The 15,355-nt window shown below is 48.3% G+C and overlaps 1 protein-coding gene across 1 annotated transcript in view; it reads left to right on the forward strand.

Moving 5' to 3' along the window:
- Positions 1–10,400, forward strand: part of LOC122543431 (beta-1,4 N-acetylgalactosaminyltransferase 1-like) — a 77,614-nt gene extending 67,214 nt beyond the window's left edge. The window contains exons 8-10 of the mRNA XM_043682145.1: positions 2,842–2,934; positions 6,076–6,263; positions 10,215–10,400. Coding sequence (XP_043538080.1) covers positions 2,842–2,934; positions 6,076–6,263; positions 10,215–10,385 — 452 coding nt within the window. The 3' untranslated portion in view covers positions 10,386–10,400. The remainder of the gene's footprint in view (positions 1–2,841; positions 2,935–6,075; positions 6,264–10,214) is intronic.
- The last annotated feature ends 4,955 nt before the right edge of the window (positions 10,401–15,355 follow it).

Below are 15,355 nucleotides of genomic sequence, written 5' to 3' on the forward strand. Positions count from 1 at the left end.
TCCAGTGCCTCCACGTCCTTCCTATAGTATGGCGACCAAAACTGCACACAGTACTCCAGATGCGGCCGCACCAGAGTCTTTTTCAACTGCAACATGACCTCAGTACTCTGGAACTCAATTCCTCTACCAATAAAAGCCAGTACGGCATATGCCTTCTTCACCGCACTATTTACCTGGGTGGCAACTTTCAAAGATCTGTGTACATGGACACCAAGATCCCTCTGCTCATCCACACTACCAAGTATCCGACCATTAGCCCAGTACCCCATCCAAGATTCCCTGGGGGACTTGACAGGGGGGATGTGGAGAGGTTGTTTCCCCTTGTGGGAGAGAGTCTAGGACCAGAGGGTACAATCCCAGAATAAGGGGTCACCCATTGCAGACAGAGATGAGGAGGAATTTCTTCCCTCAGAGGGGAGTGAGTTTGTGGAATTCTTTCCCACCGAGGGCTGTCGGGGCTGGGTCAGTGAGTATATTCAAGGCAGGGACAGAGAGATGTTTAATCAGGAAGGGGAATGGAGGGGTGATGGGGAAAGGGCAGGAAAGTGGAGTTGGGGATTATCGGATCAGTCGTGACCTCTTTGAATGGTGGAGCAGACTCGATGGGCTGAATGACCTAATTCATCTCCTCTGCCTCATAGAGCTCAGAAAGACACTATCATTTTAAGGCAACTAGTTGACATCACACTGTAGAGTGAGTCTTCATCTTACTCTCTGCATTCAATTAGTAGACAGTGAACTAGTCAATAAACCATGTTTGCAGTATTAATGGAAGCATTTGATCGGATTTTGTGGTGTGATGGTAAAGGTCCCTACCTCTGGACCCAGAGGCCTGGGTTCAAGGTCCACCTGCTCCAGAGCTGTGTCATAATATCTCTGAACAGGTTGGTTTTAAAAATACTTTGCACTCTATGTTGGGGACCACCGTAAATCTGTATAGTTGGGAGCAGGAGAAAGGGACATTGGTAGGTCAAATGAGCAGGCACAACTGTGACAGTTCAGGCTATAAACCAGACTGCATATTTAAGCGTGAGAGGTCATATTTGTATACATTGTTGTCAATAAGCTTCCAGATATCTGACTCAATACTATGCCACCTCCGTGCTCTGTGTTACGTGGGCTAACCCATAGAAAACTTGAAGAAGCATATCAGAACCTGACACCAGTGAGGAACACCGATGCGAGCACACTGAAGACTGGAATTGTATTTGTCATCTTCATACATCAATCATCATAACGTGGCCTGGGAGTAACTTAGCACGTTTATGAAGCAACTGTTCCTGAGTTGCCCAGGATCTTGCTCCATCTTCTGCACCAAACAATGCTGGATCTTCCTTTCGTTTCGCACATCTTCTCTCCCGTGATCGGGAGGGAGCTGAGTCACACACAACTCCCTTCAGGCAGCTGTAGGCTTGAGTGGCTCAGCCTCGGATTTTGCCTCTGTCTCTCCCAGGAGGCCTTACTCTGGCGGAGTACGTGGGGACATTGAGAATGACGGACGCTAAAACTCTACCTGTTGCGTGCAGTATGTCAGGAGGCGGAGACGCTGCTCGTTTGCTGTCAGCCTTCAGGCATCGCCAACGAGTTGTGCTTTCCCGCCTCCCTGAGAGCCAATCAGAGGGAGAGGTTACCACTGTTGGCGGGTCCCAGGGAGAGACTATGGGAGAGGAGGGTGACAGGCATAACACCGCTTACCATCCATCGAACCTCACCACCCCCCCTTCCCTCCCCAACCATTGATCAGCTGCCCCCTCTCCAGTGTTCCATATAAAATCCGGACCAGATTCTCAATGAACTGCAGAATTCAGGACTGCCAAATCTCCCGATACAAACTTAAAACATAGAACAGTGCAGCTCAGTACAGGCCCTCTGGGCCTCAATGTTGTGCCGGCCTTTTATCCTACTCTAAGATCAGGCTAACCTACAAACCCTTCATTTTACTGTCTTCCAAGTAGAATTGTTTCTCCAGCTAAATGCAGTCAGTGAAGGAGGGTGACAAAATACAAATGACGCTTGTGAGATTGATCCTGCGGACAGGCAACAGGGTCACTGAGGAAATTACCTGAGCATCTCTGCTCTGGCTACGGCTTAGGTCGTGGTAGGCAGGGTGACATTTGATAGCTGCCTGCCTTGATGGCTCATTTGGGGGTGGAGTGGGGTTAACTTTGACAGGAGATGCTCAGAGACCCAGTTTTTGTTATCGCCCTGTCCTCTAGGGGGCTTCCTCCCCCACCAAAGCAACTTGGGAGAGTTCCTAGAAAAATGTCTCAATCCATCTGATTTGTAATGGATCCTCATCCAGCCATGAAATTGTACACAGTACCCACACTCTAACAGCAGAGTCCCCCGCTGTTGACTTTTACCCAGTGACACACTCCGCTGTCACACACACACACCCTCCTCCAGACAGTGGACAGGGGGTGAAAACTAGTGAGGGTTAAAAGTTGTGGATGAATTGTCCAGGCTCATGTGTGAATCATATCTCCTTGAACTCAGAACCAGAGGCTGTTGCTATAACACTGTATTCTGCATTCTGTTGTATTACCCTGAGGTCCTGATGTCGGGGATGGTTTGTCTAGATAGCACGCAAAACAATACCTTTTCACTGTATCTCGGGACATGTGACAATAAGAAATCAAACACTGTAGAACCCGCGAATCCTCAGCTATGGTCACAAAACAAGGAAACAGTTGTAAATAAGGATCGAACCTTTGTTAGAGTGAGCACTGTGCGATTTCAGGACTGGCCAGTCACGAGAGTCGAAACTGAGTCCTGTTGACAGTCCAGTATGTAACGCGTTAACCCCTGCTGGTCTCAGTGTGTGTATTTTACATCTTCCAGTGCAGCTCGAAACAGACGGACACCAGGCATTTTTTGTCATCAAAATCCGACATGCCACCATCCCAAAACTATACAGCTCTGAAGACCAGCCAGGTCAGTGTTTTTAATCCAGGGCTAATGGACGTCTTCTGTATAAATCCCACAACAGAACCAGTCCCGTGTAGAGTAGAGCCTGTGTCTTTAGTGACAGGGTCGCTTTTAATGCCACCTCTGAAGGATGTGGGATCCCTGTTATTTTCCAACTGTCGATTGGCAAGGGTTGGTTTCGGTTGGCATTCTTCCAGCGGAATTTTTATTTTCCTGTCAGTTCTGCTCCCGAGGCCACAACGCTACTGCGTCATTCTTGGGTGGGAGGTCGCGGCATAAAAATAGGAGTCGAATGCTTTTGGAACGGGACAGCACTGGTTTTGCGTGCGCAATGGCGCCAATTTTGACTGAAGCGCTCAAAAAGGAAAGCTTGCAAGGCCTGTTCTCACTGTTGCAGCGTTTAAAATGTGCGCGAAGTATTTTTATTCTCCAGCTCCTCTTTGCCTGGGCCCTTGCAAGTGCCGTGGGCCCTCTGGGTCAACATGCCTGCGCCAGTGTCCTTCCCCTGCCAGCTGCTTGTGCCACGGGAAGCTCTGTCCCCACTCCCAGCTGGGATCAGTAACGTGTGCATCCTTGCTCTCTCTCCTTTGAGAGAGAGCGAGAGAGCACCTAACCCGACCTTCTAAACCTTGCTTAGTCTTCAATTGCTAAATTGCTCGTGTGCAAACCAGAGACCCAAGTTAATTCTATGGGGCATGGGTTCAAATCCCACCGTGGCCAATGGTGAATTTGAATCAAATAAAATACCGAATGAAGAGTTGGTTTAATGGTGGCCATCGTTAATTGTCGTTTAAAACCCATCTGGTTTCATTAATGCCCTCAAGGAACATGTAGGGAAGGAAATCTGCTGTCCTTACCCAGTCTGGGCCTACACGTGCCTCCAGACCCACAGCCAATGTGGTTGACTTAACCACTCTCTGAAATGGTCCTGGCAAAATTACTCGGTTCAGGGGATAATTAGGGGTGGGCAATAAATGCATCTTGAACTGCTGCAGTCCATGTGCTATTGGTGGACCCACAGTGCCTTTAGGTAGGGAATTCCAGGATTTTGGATCCAAAATGTTTAAGGATATCAAGCCTACAGTTTTCTTGCTGAAGCTCTACCCGAGCAGACAATGGCCCAGTGGTTAGCACTGCTGCCTCACAGTGCCAGGGACCTGGGTTCGATTCCTGCCTCGGGCGACTGTGTGGAGTTTGCATATTCTCCCCGTGTCTGTGTGGGTTTCCACTGGTTTCCTCCCACAGTCCAAAGATGTTCAGGTTAGGTGGATTGGTTGTGGGAAATTGCCCATAGTGTTCAGGGATGTGCAGGCTGGCTGGATCAGCCATGGAAAATGTAGGGTTACAGAGTCTGAGTGGGATGCTCCCCAGGGGGTGGGTGCAGACTCGATGGGCCAAACGGTCTGTTCCCCCACTGTAGGGATTCAGGCAATTTAACCGAGTCAAAATACTGACCCAGTTTGAGGAAACTCGGGCAGCATCTGTGTAGAGAGAAAGGGGAAAAACAGTTAATGTTTCGAATCAGGTATAACACTTCATCAGGATTCTGCCCTGAAGAAGGGTGACTGCTTCGCTCTCTCCACAGGTCTGCCAGACCCTGCTGAGTTTCTCTGGGCAGTTCGAAACAATGGCCCCTCTTGAGAATGGCAACCTCATGAAATGCTTAATCTTGAAAGCAAAGCTTACGGTTTCAGGATGTCCCTAGGGTAAATATGGTCATCATTTGGCAGCAAACATGCAGATGCAAAGCACCCACCCACCAAAGTCTGAAGACCCGGTCACCTATTTTTGTCATGTTGACTGAGGCATAAGTATTGACCTGGAAAAACCCCCTTCGATATAATGCTGTAAGATCTTTTGTTTAATATCCTTTCCAGTACTGTATCAGTCTTCTAATACAAATGGCTGGCAAACTGGCAAAGCCAGTTCGGAAGCGGTGGAGTGCGGGTTTTCCACAGGAAGAACTCTCGATCGGATCATCACCGAGGAGCGCATAGTTGGGGTCAGGTGTGAGCAAAGGCCAGGCTTCTGGCCTACAGTTGCAGATGTGGTCCTGCCTGTTGTCAGGTGTGCAGTGCAACCTGAGAGTCCTCTGACTGAGTTCATTGTGGGCTCACCTTCTTCTTTAAGAGAAACTTTTTCGGAACACCTTGATCAACAGAGAGAGAGAGAGAGAGAAAAAAAATGCTAGATTTGGGAAGAAAAAGAGATTGGAAGGAAGGTGAAAGCAGGCAGCACAGTGGCTCAGTGGTTAGCACTGCTGCCTCAAAGCGCCAGGGACCCGCCGCATTCGATTCCAGCCTCGGGCGAGTCTGTGTGGAGTTTGCAGATTCTCCCCGTGTCTGCGTGGGTTTCCTCCGGGTGCTCCGGTTTCCTCCCACTGTCCAAAGATGTGCAGGTTAGGGTGGATGGGCCACACTAGGTTGCCCCATTGCGTGCAGATTAAATGGCTTAGCCATGGTTCATGTCGGGTTTCAGGGATTGGGTGGGATGCTCTTTGGCTGTGCACTCAATGGGCCAAATAGCCTGCAATTGTAGGAATTCTAGAAATGCATTAAGTCCTGACCCAGTGCACTGCCTCAAGATTTGAACTCAACCAGTAAGAAAGATATTCTGCTTTCACACAATAACGCTACAAATGAGTGATGGTCTCATCTAGATTAGATTAGATTAGATTAGATTACAGTGTGGAAACAGGCCCTTCGGCCCAACAAGTCCACACCGACCCGCCGAAGCGAAACCCACCCATACCCCTACATTTACCCCTTACCTAACACTACGGGCAATTTAGTATGGCCAATTCACCTAACCTGCACATCTTTGGACTGTGGGAGGAAACCGGAGCACCCGGAGGAAACCCACACAGTCACGGGGAGAATGTGCAAACTCCACACAGTCAGTCGCCTGAGGCGGGAATTGAACCCGGGTCTCTGGCGCTGCGAGGCAGCAGTGCTAACCACTGTGCCACCGTGCCGCCCACAAATTTAATTGATTATGGGTCTGAAAGACATCGTCCTCTTCAGGACGATGGGGCAGATCTGAAATATTTACGCCTCTTGTTGACAAAAGGGTGTATTATGTATATTGATATATTTGACAATAGGTTCAAAGGAAAGTCGATCACAAATTGTTCTCTGTGTGTTTTAGGCTGTAACATCAGTGGCTTGGTGACTATAGCAACCAAAACATTTCTGAGGTATGACAAGCTGAGGGAGCTGATCTCGAGCGTTAGGAAGTATTACCCCAATGTCACCATTGTCATTGCGGATGACAGCGACAAACCACAAAAGATTGAAGGAGACTTCATTGAGCAGTACTTCATGCCGTTTGGGAAGGTGCAGTATGATTTCTTTTTTACGACATGATGAAAAAAGCAAGCGAGACAGTTGAAGTGCAAAGTGTGTGGTAACATGGGGAATATAGTGAGCAACTTAGGAATGACTCGGTAAAACGAATAAGAGTGGGCCTATGTTAGGGGAGGCGATGGCCTAGTGGTATTGTCATTGGACTGAGTAACCTGGGCAATGCCCTGGGACCTGGGTTCGAATCCTGCCATGGTAGATGGTGGAATTCGAGCTCCATAAGAATCTGGAATTAAGACTCCAGTGTTGTCCATGGAACCATTGTCAGGAAAAACCCATCTGATTCACTAATGTGAGGGAAATCTGCCATCCTTAGATGGCCAGGCCTACATGTGACTCCAGATCCACAGCCAATGTGGCTGATTCTTAACTGCCCTCTGGGTAATTGGGGATCAGTAATAAATGCTGGGCCTAGCCAGCAACACTCACCTCCCATGAATGAGTTTTTTCAAAAATGTATATTCTGGAGTGGTTCAAGGTAACAGCAATCTATAAAACAGAGCATGAAATATGGCCTTTCTGCAGCAGTCTCTCATGACTTGAGTTCCCTGATCACTCTAGGTGGTTAGCTCTGTGCCTCACAGTGCCAGGGACCCAGGTTCGATTCCACCCTCAGGTGACTGTCTGTTTGCACATTCTCCCTGTGGACTTCTTGTGGGTGCTCCGGTTTCCTCCCACAGTCCAGAGATGCGCAGGTTAGGATGGATTGGTCGAGTTAAGTTGGCACATAGTGTCCAGGGATGTGCAGGCTAAGCAGGTTCACCATGGAGAAATGTGGGATTATGGGGGGGGGGGGTGAGTCTGGGAGGGATGCTCTTCGGAGGGTTGGTGTTGACTCAGTGGGCCGAATGGCCTGCTTCCAAACTGTAGGGGATCCCAGTGACTCCAATGAAAGGAAGGCAAAGACGAGAGTCACAGTCCTATTGCCTTCTGACTGGGCAGTCTGAACATGCCACAAAAAGACAGCCAGCTTAGGTTTGCAAATGCTGAGGCAAGGGAAAGGTGTGAGATGGGGCAACCCGTACGAAACAAATCTCGGGGAGTCAAAACTATTTCAGAAGGGAGTGCGCTGTGACTGAGTTCAGAAAATGGACGCAAGACTCAACAGGTCTGCAATGTTTTTCCTGGTGGTAGGAAGCAGTAGGTGAAGTGAAGGAATGATGCAGTCACAGAGTCATAGAAAGGTCCAGCTCATCCATGCCAACCAGTTATCCTAAATTAGGTGAAAGTGGGTACTGCAGATGCTGGAGATTAGAGTGGTGCTGGAAACGCACAGCAGGTCCTGATGAAGGGCTTTTACCCGAAACGTCGATTCTCCTGTCCCTCGGATGCTGCCTGACCTGCTGTGCTTTTCCAGCACTGTTCTAATCTTGACAGAAATCCAAAATTAATTGAGTCCCATTTGCTAGCTGTTGGGCCATATCCCTCTAAACTCTTCCTATTCATCCACCACTTCCTCTGGCAGCTCATTCCATACACGTATCACCCTCTGTGTGGAAAAGTTGCCCCTCAGGTCCCTTTTAAATCTTTCCCCTCTCACCTTACACCTATGCCCTCTAGCTCTGGACTCCCCCACCTCAGGGAAAAGACTTTGTCTATTTACCCTATCCATGCCCCTCATGATTTTATCAACCTCTATAAGGTCACCCCTCAGCCTCCGACACTCCAGGGAAAACAGCCCCAGCCTGTTCAGCCTCTCCCTGTAGCTCAAACCCTGTCAATGTGTGTCTGGTAGAATATTCTCAAGCTTTCAGGCCGAAGTTCATTGTGTGCATTCATACACAAAATCCAGTACTAAGGAAATAAAGATCCAAAAATCGACAGTTCTGAGAATATTCAACCACAAATGTACTCATTAATCGCATTGTTCTAGATACTATAGCTATTTCTGAAACCATGGAAAAGTTAGCTCACAGGAAGAGGCCATTCAGCCCATCATGTCCATGCTGTTGAATATACTAGCCTCCTGCTCTAACTCCACTTTTGAGCCCTTGCTCTGTCGCCCTGCAGGTTCCAAGACTGCAGGGGCAGGTTTCTGTCTCCACCATTAAACTGGGCAGTGGCCCAGACACCTACCACCCACTGGGGTAAAGGACTTACCTCATGTTCCCTCTAACCCTTCCACCAATCACCTTCAATCTGTGGCCCTTGCTAAGTGACCTCTATGTGAGGGGAAACAGACCTACCTTGCCCACTCTGTCCAAGCCCCCTCATTATTTTATACACCTCCATTCAATCACCCCCCAACCCCCCCCCCCCCCCAGTCTGTTCTGTTTGTGCAGCTGAAGTGAGTGGAGACCACAAATTTCAGAAATAATCCCAGAAGCTGCAGTTCTAAGAAAGAAGAACTTGTATTTTTTTAAAAAACATAGCACTTTTCATGACCTCTGGCCATCTCATAGCATTTTACAGCCATTAAGGTGTTCCTTTGAGGTTAGTCACTTTTCTTTCAAGCGAGCAAACTCACAGGAAGCGGGTGTTGTTGGCTGACCCCCAGCAATTATTGCCTGTCCCTAGTTGCCCTGAGGAAGGCAATCCCAGTGACACTGAAGGAATGGGGACATATCTTGTGAACATGTGTTGGAGGAGCTGCTAGGACTTGTTAAATAAATAGTTTTGCACCTTAGAGCAGAACCTCAGAGAGGAGTTGGATTCATTTGAAGCTGCAGTGTGACTGACTGACTGCTTTACTGCTGAAACAAGATCCCTGCCATTTGTGACTCTTGCACACCCCTGTTTCCCATGCACCTGTATTAGTGGACCAGCCCTCAGCTGCCCAGACTCTGCCCTCTGGAATGCCCTCCCCACACCCCTGCTTTGCCCAGTAAATAAGGAGCTCCTTTCAAAGCTAGCTCAGGCATTTGGCCACCAGTTCACTCGTCTCCCTGCGTGGAGTCGGGCCCTGGACGAGAATTGTTCCTGCAAAGCACCTTGGGAGGTTTTATTACATTAAAGTTGCTGCCTAAAAGCCAGTTATTGTGGCTATCGCTTTGAGATCACTGTATGGTAACGTTTATGTCCTGCTTTAATGGGCTCTCAGTTACATTGATTCTGAGCAAAAAGCATCTCTCTTTCTGTCAGCATCAGGCATCCAGGATAAGGGGGAGACCGTGAGTTCCTCACCACAAGTGGATTTTAGAGGACCTGCGATTATGTTTCCAGTGAAGTACTTTGCAATTACTTCAATCTTTGAGCAACCTTTTCCACTCTAATCAATCAGTGATATACTGCATTTGAATTTCCCCTGGTAGCCTCCGCCACAGAATGCCTGTCAATAAGGAGGAAATTTATAAGCGATTCTACCCGAGCTCAGTTAATATTGGAGATAATGACAGCAGAGGAAATGTTGCTTTTATCTCAATCTGGGGGAGGCTTAAACAACTCCATTTCATGAACCATAGTGTCTCAGTCGAGAAAATGATGCGTCACCCCTGCTTCACTCGCCCTTTCGATCCTGTCGCCAGATACGACTCGATTCAAAGCAAGTCTCTGTGTGGAGAGACTCTCTGTGTTGACTGTATGTGTGGAATTTGCACATTCTCCCCGTGTCTGTGTGGGTTTCCTCCGGGTGCTCCGGTTTCCTCCCACAGTCCAAAGATGTGCAGGTTAGGTGAATTGGCCATGCTAAATTGCCCGTAGTGTTAGGTAAGGGGTAAATGTAGGGGAATGGGTCTGGGTGGGTTGTGCTTCAGCGGGTCGGTGTGGACTTGTTGGGCCGAAGGGCCTGTTTCCACACTGTAATGTAATCTAAACTAATCTAAGTGAGGTGGGGAGGTGGAGTCAGTTCCAGAAAAGGGATCCCTCGGAGCAAGCGATATCCCGTGATGTTTGCTTTTCCCAAAGGGAGCAAGGCATGTAACGAGAGCCTTTGTGCAGCTATTCTGAATTCTGTGGAATCTGATCAATGTCTTTTTCTCTCTGCAGGGCTGGTTTGCTGGGCGCAACTTGGCGATTTCCCAAGTCACGACGAAATATCTGCTCTGGGTCGACGATGACTTCATTTTCACTGCAAACACCAAGCTGGAAAAGCTGGTGAACATCTTGGAGAAGACAACACTGGATTTGGTAAGATGGCCACACCGATCTCGGCACTAGCCAGCCGGAAAGCTTTGCCGTTTTCGCTGGTTGTGGAACAACTTTGTTATTGGGAATCATGTTTCCAACTGGCATCTACTGCTGACATCTTCTTTCTTGTCCATCTGGGACCATCCTAATTTCCACAATCTAGAATCACACTTACCCGCTGCTCCGTCAGCTAAAGCCTTACATTGGGGAAGGACCGATTGTTCCAGTTTGTGAAATGGGCGTGACTGTTGCAGAGAATGTGGTTGACATGTCATTTGGGTTACAGAGGAACTGGTCACTGGAAGGATAATGGTTTGTGTAGCATTGCTTTGATATGCTCATTTCACATTAAGTAATACATTATTCAGGAGAAAGTGGGGACTGCAGATGCTGGAGATCAGAGCTGAAAATGGTGTTGCTGGAAAAGCGCAGCAGGTCAGGCAGCATCCAAGGAGCAGGAGAATCGACGTTTCGGACATGAGCCCTTCCCACTCAGATGTACGAAAGTGCAGGAGTACAGTTGGAAGTAGTACAGGAAACGTCAATTCTCCTGCATTCCTGAAGAAGGGCTCATGCCCGAAACGTCGATTCTCCTGCTCCTTGGATGCTGCCTGACCTGCTGCACTTTTCCAGCAACACATTTTCAGCTGATACATTATTAACACCAACTCAGATATAGCCTTACCGATTTGGATTTATTGAAGCCAGTATGGCACGCATTGACTCACATGCCTTTTCCACAGTGTTCTTGACACAGTGACCCTTGCCCACACCCTCTTCCTTCCCAACTCCCTGCAGGTTAGCGTACCTTGGTTTCAATGTGGATAAGTGACCCTGTTGTACAATCTTTATACTCGAGGGGGATGGTTTGAAGTCCTGGCCCAGGCTGTACTGAACCGGTTCAGAGCACCAGGCCACAGATAGATGCCTTTCTTCCTGCTGCGTACTGAAGGATAGATTCAGCAAACTCTCTGGTTGAGAGATAGAACTCAAAGCTGCAATGGTCAGTGACATGTGGGACAGCACTTAGTGATGTTCTAAATCTGCTGCCTTTTGAAATGTGGCTCCCCACTCAGATGTATGAAAGTGCAGGAGTACAGTGGGAAGTAGTACAGGAAATGTGAGTTGTACAGAGTACAGGAGAATGTGGCCACACATGACACCATCTTAGGTACAAGTACCTAGATACAGAATCATAAGAGCAAGATAGAAAGAAAGGATAAAGTTAAAAGTTAAACACTGCAGTAATTTTTGGTAGAAAATAAAGAAATAAAGCTGAAAGTTCAAACATTACGGTCTTTCTTAAGTGCTTAGCGACGGTGGAACTGCACTTCAAGGAATCACCTCAAGACTGGAAGTCCACGCTGAAGCCACACTGGGCCCGAGAGACTGCCACATACCGCCGAAAGACCGCCATGCCAGGCTGAGAGACCGCCACACTAGGCCAAAAGACCTCCATGTTAGGCTGAAAGTCCACCCCAATGGACCAGTGAGAGATCGCCACGCCAGGCCGAGAGACCACCATGCTAGGCCAGGAGATTGCCCTGCCAGGCCGCCTCGCTGGGCCTGCACTGAGTCCAAGGCTGGGAGTCTGATGCCGGGAGAATAAAAAAGAGAAAGGAAGCAGATGGAGCGGGCAAGCTCTGTCTGAAGTGTCCTACTCCGCCGACATCTTGGGATATGATCCTCAGATGTTAACTGTCCCCTTCCTTGCTCTGTCCCCTTCTCCACTCCTTTTGAGTTGCCCCAACAGTGACACTCTTGCTATCCATGAGTTGGCTCATCAATAATGGCTGGTCTGTCATCCAAAAACGACCCTGCCAGGCTGCACTTATTTCACCCACAGCGCCAGAGATGCAGGGTGGCACTCATCCAGGTCTCTGCTTCCTCTGGCCTCGTACCCGTTTGAAACCCCCACTCTTGACCATCTTCCTCACTCTTTCCTTTGAGCTCAATGCCAAGGTACCCTTCTGCCCCTCACTAAGTTGTTACTCCAAGTCACTTGGCACCGTGCCTCTCTCCTTAAATCTTTTGAGCCGTCATGCTTCCCCAAACCTCTAAGTCAGCACTCTGGCTCAGATCCCATTGCGAAACGAGGCCCACCATCTTGAAGATTTAGTTCACCGATAAGGTTGCCGCCCTGGTTCTTCCCAACGTTAGCTTGCACGTGGCCATGACAAGATAGGAGTAGGCTTTTCCAATCAGCCAGTCTGTGTTGGTCCGCACGAGTAGTCTGAATCTCCGGCACTGACCTCTTCCTCATTCCCGTTCCCTCCAACCACCTCGCGAACTGACCCTTGGTTTCTGCTCCAATCATTAATTCAGGGTGAATGCTGCACCCTCACGTTCCTGAGTAGAAACATTTCTCTCGCTCTCTTTTCTAAGGCTGTTACGTTTAATAACTCTATACCGTTATTCCAGAACCACTCAATCATTGTGAATAGGTCCACCCTTTCACAACTTTAACACATCCATCAATCCTCAGTTACTTCTCTCTGTCCTTATGAAGATTAGATTAGATTTCCTACAGTTTGGAAACAGGCCCTTCGGTCCAGCAAGTCCACACTGACCCTCCGAAGAGCAAGCCACCCAGACCAATTCCCCTACCCTATATTAACCCCTGACTAATGCACCTAACACTATGGGCAATTTAGCGTGGCCAATTCACCCTAACCTGCACATCTTTGTGACTGTGGGAGGAACTGGAGCAAACCCACGCAGACACGGGGAGATAATGCAAGCTCCACACAGACAGTCGCCCGAGGCTGGAATTGAACCCGGGTTCCTGGCGCTGTGAGGCAGCTGTGCTAACCACTGAGCCACTGTGCTGCCCTTGAAACAGCCTTGAGTTGTCAAGTATTTGTATCCTCCTCACAGTTGGCGTGATCCAAATGAATCTGTTCCCTATCCTAACCATTTCCTCAATTATCTTCCTGTTATGGTTCTGTTTGCCGAGCTGGGAATTTGTGTTGCAGACGTTTCGTCCCCTGTCTAGGTGACATCCTCAGTGCTTGGGAGCCTCCTGTGAAGCGCTTCTGTGATCTTTCCTCCGGCATTTGTAGTACATAGAACACAGAACATAGAACAGTACAGCACAGAACAGGCCCTTCAGCCCACGATGTTGTGCCGACCACTGATCCTCATGTATGCACCCTCAAATTTCTGTGACCATATGCATGTCCAGTAGTCTCTTAAATGTCCCCAATGACCTTGCTTCCACAACTGCTGCTGGCAACGCATTCCATGCTCTCACAACCCTCTGTGTAAAGAAATGTCTCCTCTCATTCTTCTAAACACCGAAAAGTATAGGCCAAACCTACACAACCTCCTTTTTAAATATTGCTTGCTAGTTTACCCATAACATATATTTTCTCCTTTTTTAAAAAATAATTTTTTTGTTCATTTTCAACATTTTCCCAATCCTTTGGCTTTCCACTAATCATCATGACATTGCATCTTTACCTTGCAATTTGATGCTATCTTTAAATTCCTTGGTTAATGATGATTCTTTGATCCCCTTCCTGGAATCCAACTTCCACATTGGGATATATCTTTATTACGAGTCAATAACTATAAATATCAGCCATTGCTCATTGATTGTCTTTCCTGCTAAACCTCTTTCTCAGATCTGTCGATGAAATTGCGCGGGTATCCGTTTTTGGCGAATACATTGTAGAGGTATTCTTCTTCCTCTTTTTGCAGTTCTGGTGTGCTGCAGTGTGTTGTGGCCCTTTTGAACAGTGTCTTGATGCAACTTCTTTTGTGTGTGTTGTGGTGGTTGCTTTCATAGTTCAGGACTTGGTCTGTGTGTGTGGCTTTCCTGTATACCTTCGTGGTGAATTCTCCGTTCGGTGTTCTCTGTACAGGAAAGCCAAACACACACAGACCAAGAACCACAACAATGAGCACCTGAGCTACAAATCTTCTCCCAAGCTTTGAGTATCTTCCTGTAGTGCAAAGCTCAGACCAGCATACAGTGCTCCAGCTATGGTCAAACAAGGTTGATACAGACTCACCACTATATTTTGCCTCAGAAAGAAGATTCTATGACTCTTGCCTTTAAATTTCTAATTCCATTCATTTTTTTGTTTTATTCTTATCCACCTGAGGTGTTGTTTTCAGTCTCAGACTGACCTGAACGTCCCCCCATCGTCTGTTTTTTTTCCCCCTCACCCAATTTCTTCCCATTCGATAATCGTACCAATGTTTCCTGATGCTCCCTTTATTCCTCAGAATTAGTTCCTCTGCAATCGGGATGACTGTTACTTTAAATTTATTCATTCGTGGCATGTGGGTGTCACTGCCTGGGCCGAGCATTTATTTCCCCGTCCCTAATTGCTCCCTTGAGAAGGTGGGGGTGAGCTGCCATCTTGAATCGCTGCGGTCCATGTGCTGTGGGTTGACCCACAATGCCCTGAGGGAGAGAATTCCAGGATTTTGACCCAGCGACACTGAAGGAACAGCAATATATTTCCAAGTCAGGATGGTGTGGGGCTCGGAGGGGCTGGTGTTCCCATGTATCTGCTGCCCTTGTCCTTCTAGATGGAAGTGGTCGTGGGTTTGGAAGGTGCTGTCTGAGGGTCTTTGGTGAATATCTGCAGGGCACCTTGTAGATGGTACACACTGCTGCTACTGAGCGTCGGTGGGGGGAGGGAGTGGGTGTTTGTGGATGTGGGGCCAATCAAGCGGGCTGCTTTGTCCTGGATGGTGTCGAGCTTCTTGAGTGTTGTTGGACCTGCCCCCATCCAGGGGCAAGTGGGGAGTATTCCATCACATTCCTGACTTGTGTCTTGTAGATGGTGGGACAGGCTATGGGAAGACAGGTGGCCAATCAAGCGGCTGCTTTGTCCTGGATGGTGTCGAGCTACTTGAGTGTTGTTGGACCTCCCCCATCCAGGGGCAAGTGGGGAGTATTCCCTCACCCTCCTGACTTGTGCCTTGTAGATGGTGGGACAGGCTATGGGAAGACAGGTGGGGAGTTACCCATTGTAGCCTTCCTA

This window comes from Chiloscyllium plagiosum, chromosome 43, assembly GCF_004010195.1.
Source record: "Chiloscyllium plagiosum isolate BGI_BamShark_2017 chromosome 43, ASM401019v2, whole genome shotgun sequence".
In the NCBI taxonomy this organism is placed as follows: domain Eukaryota; kingdom Metazoa; phylum Chordata; class Chondrichthyes; order Orectolobiformes; family Hemiscylliidae; genus Chiloscyllium; species Chiloscyllium plagiosum.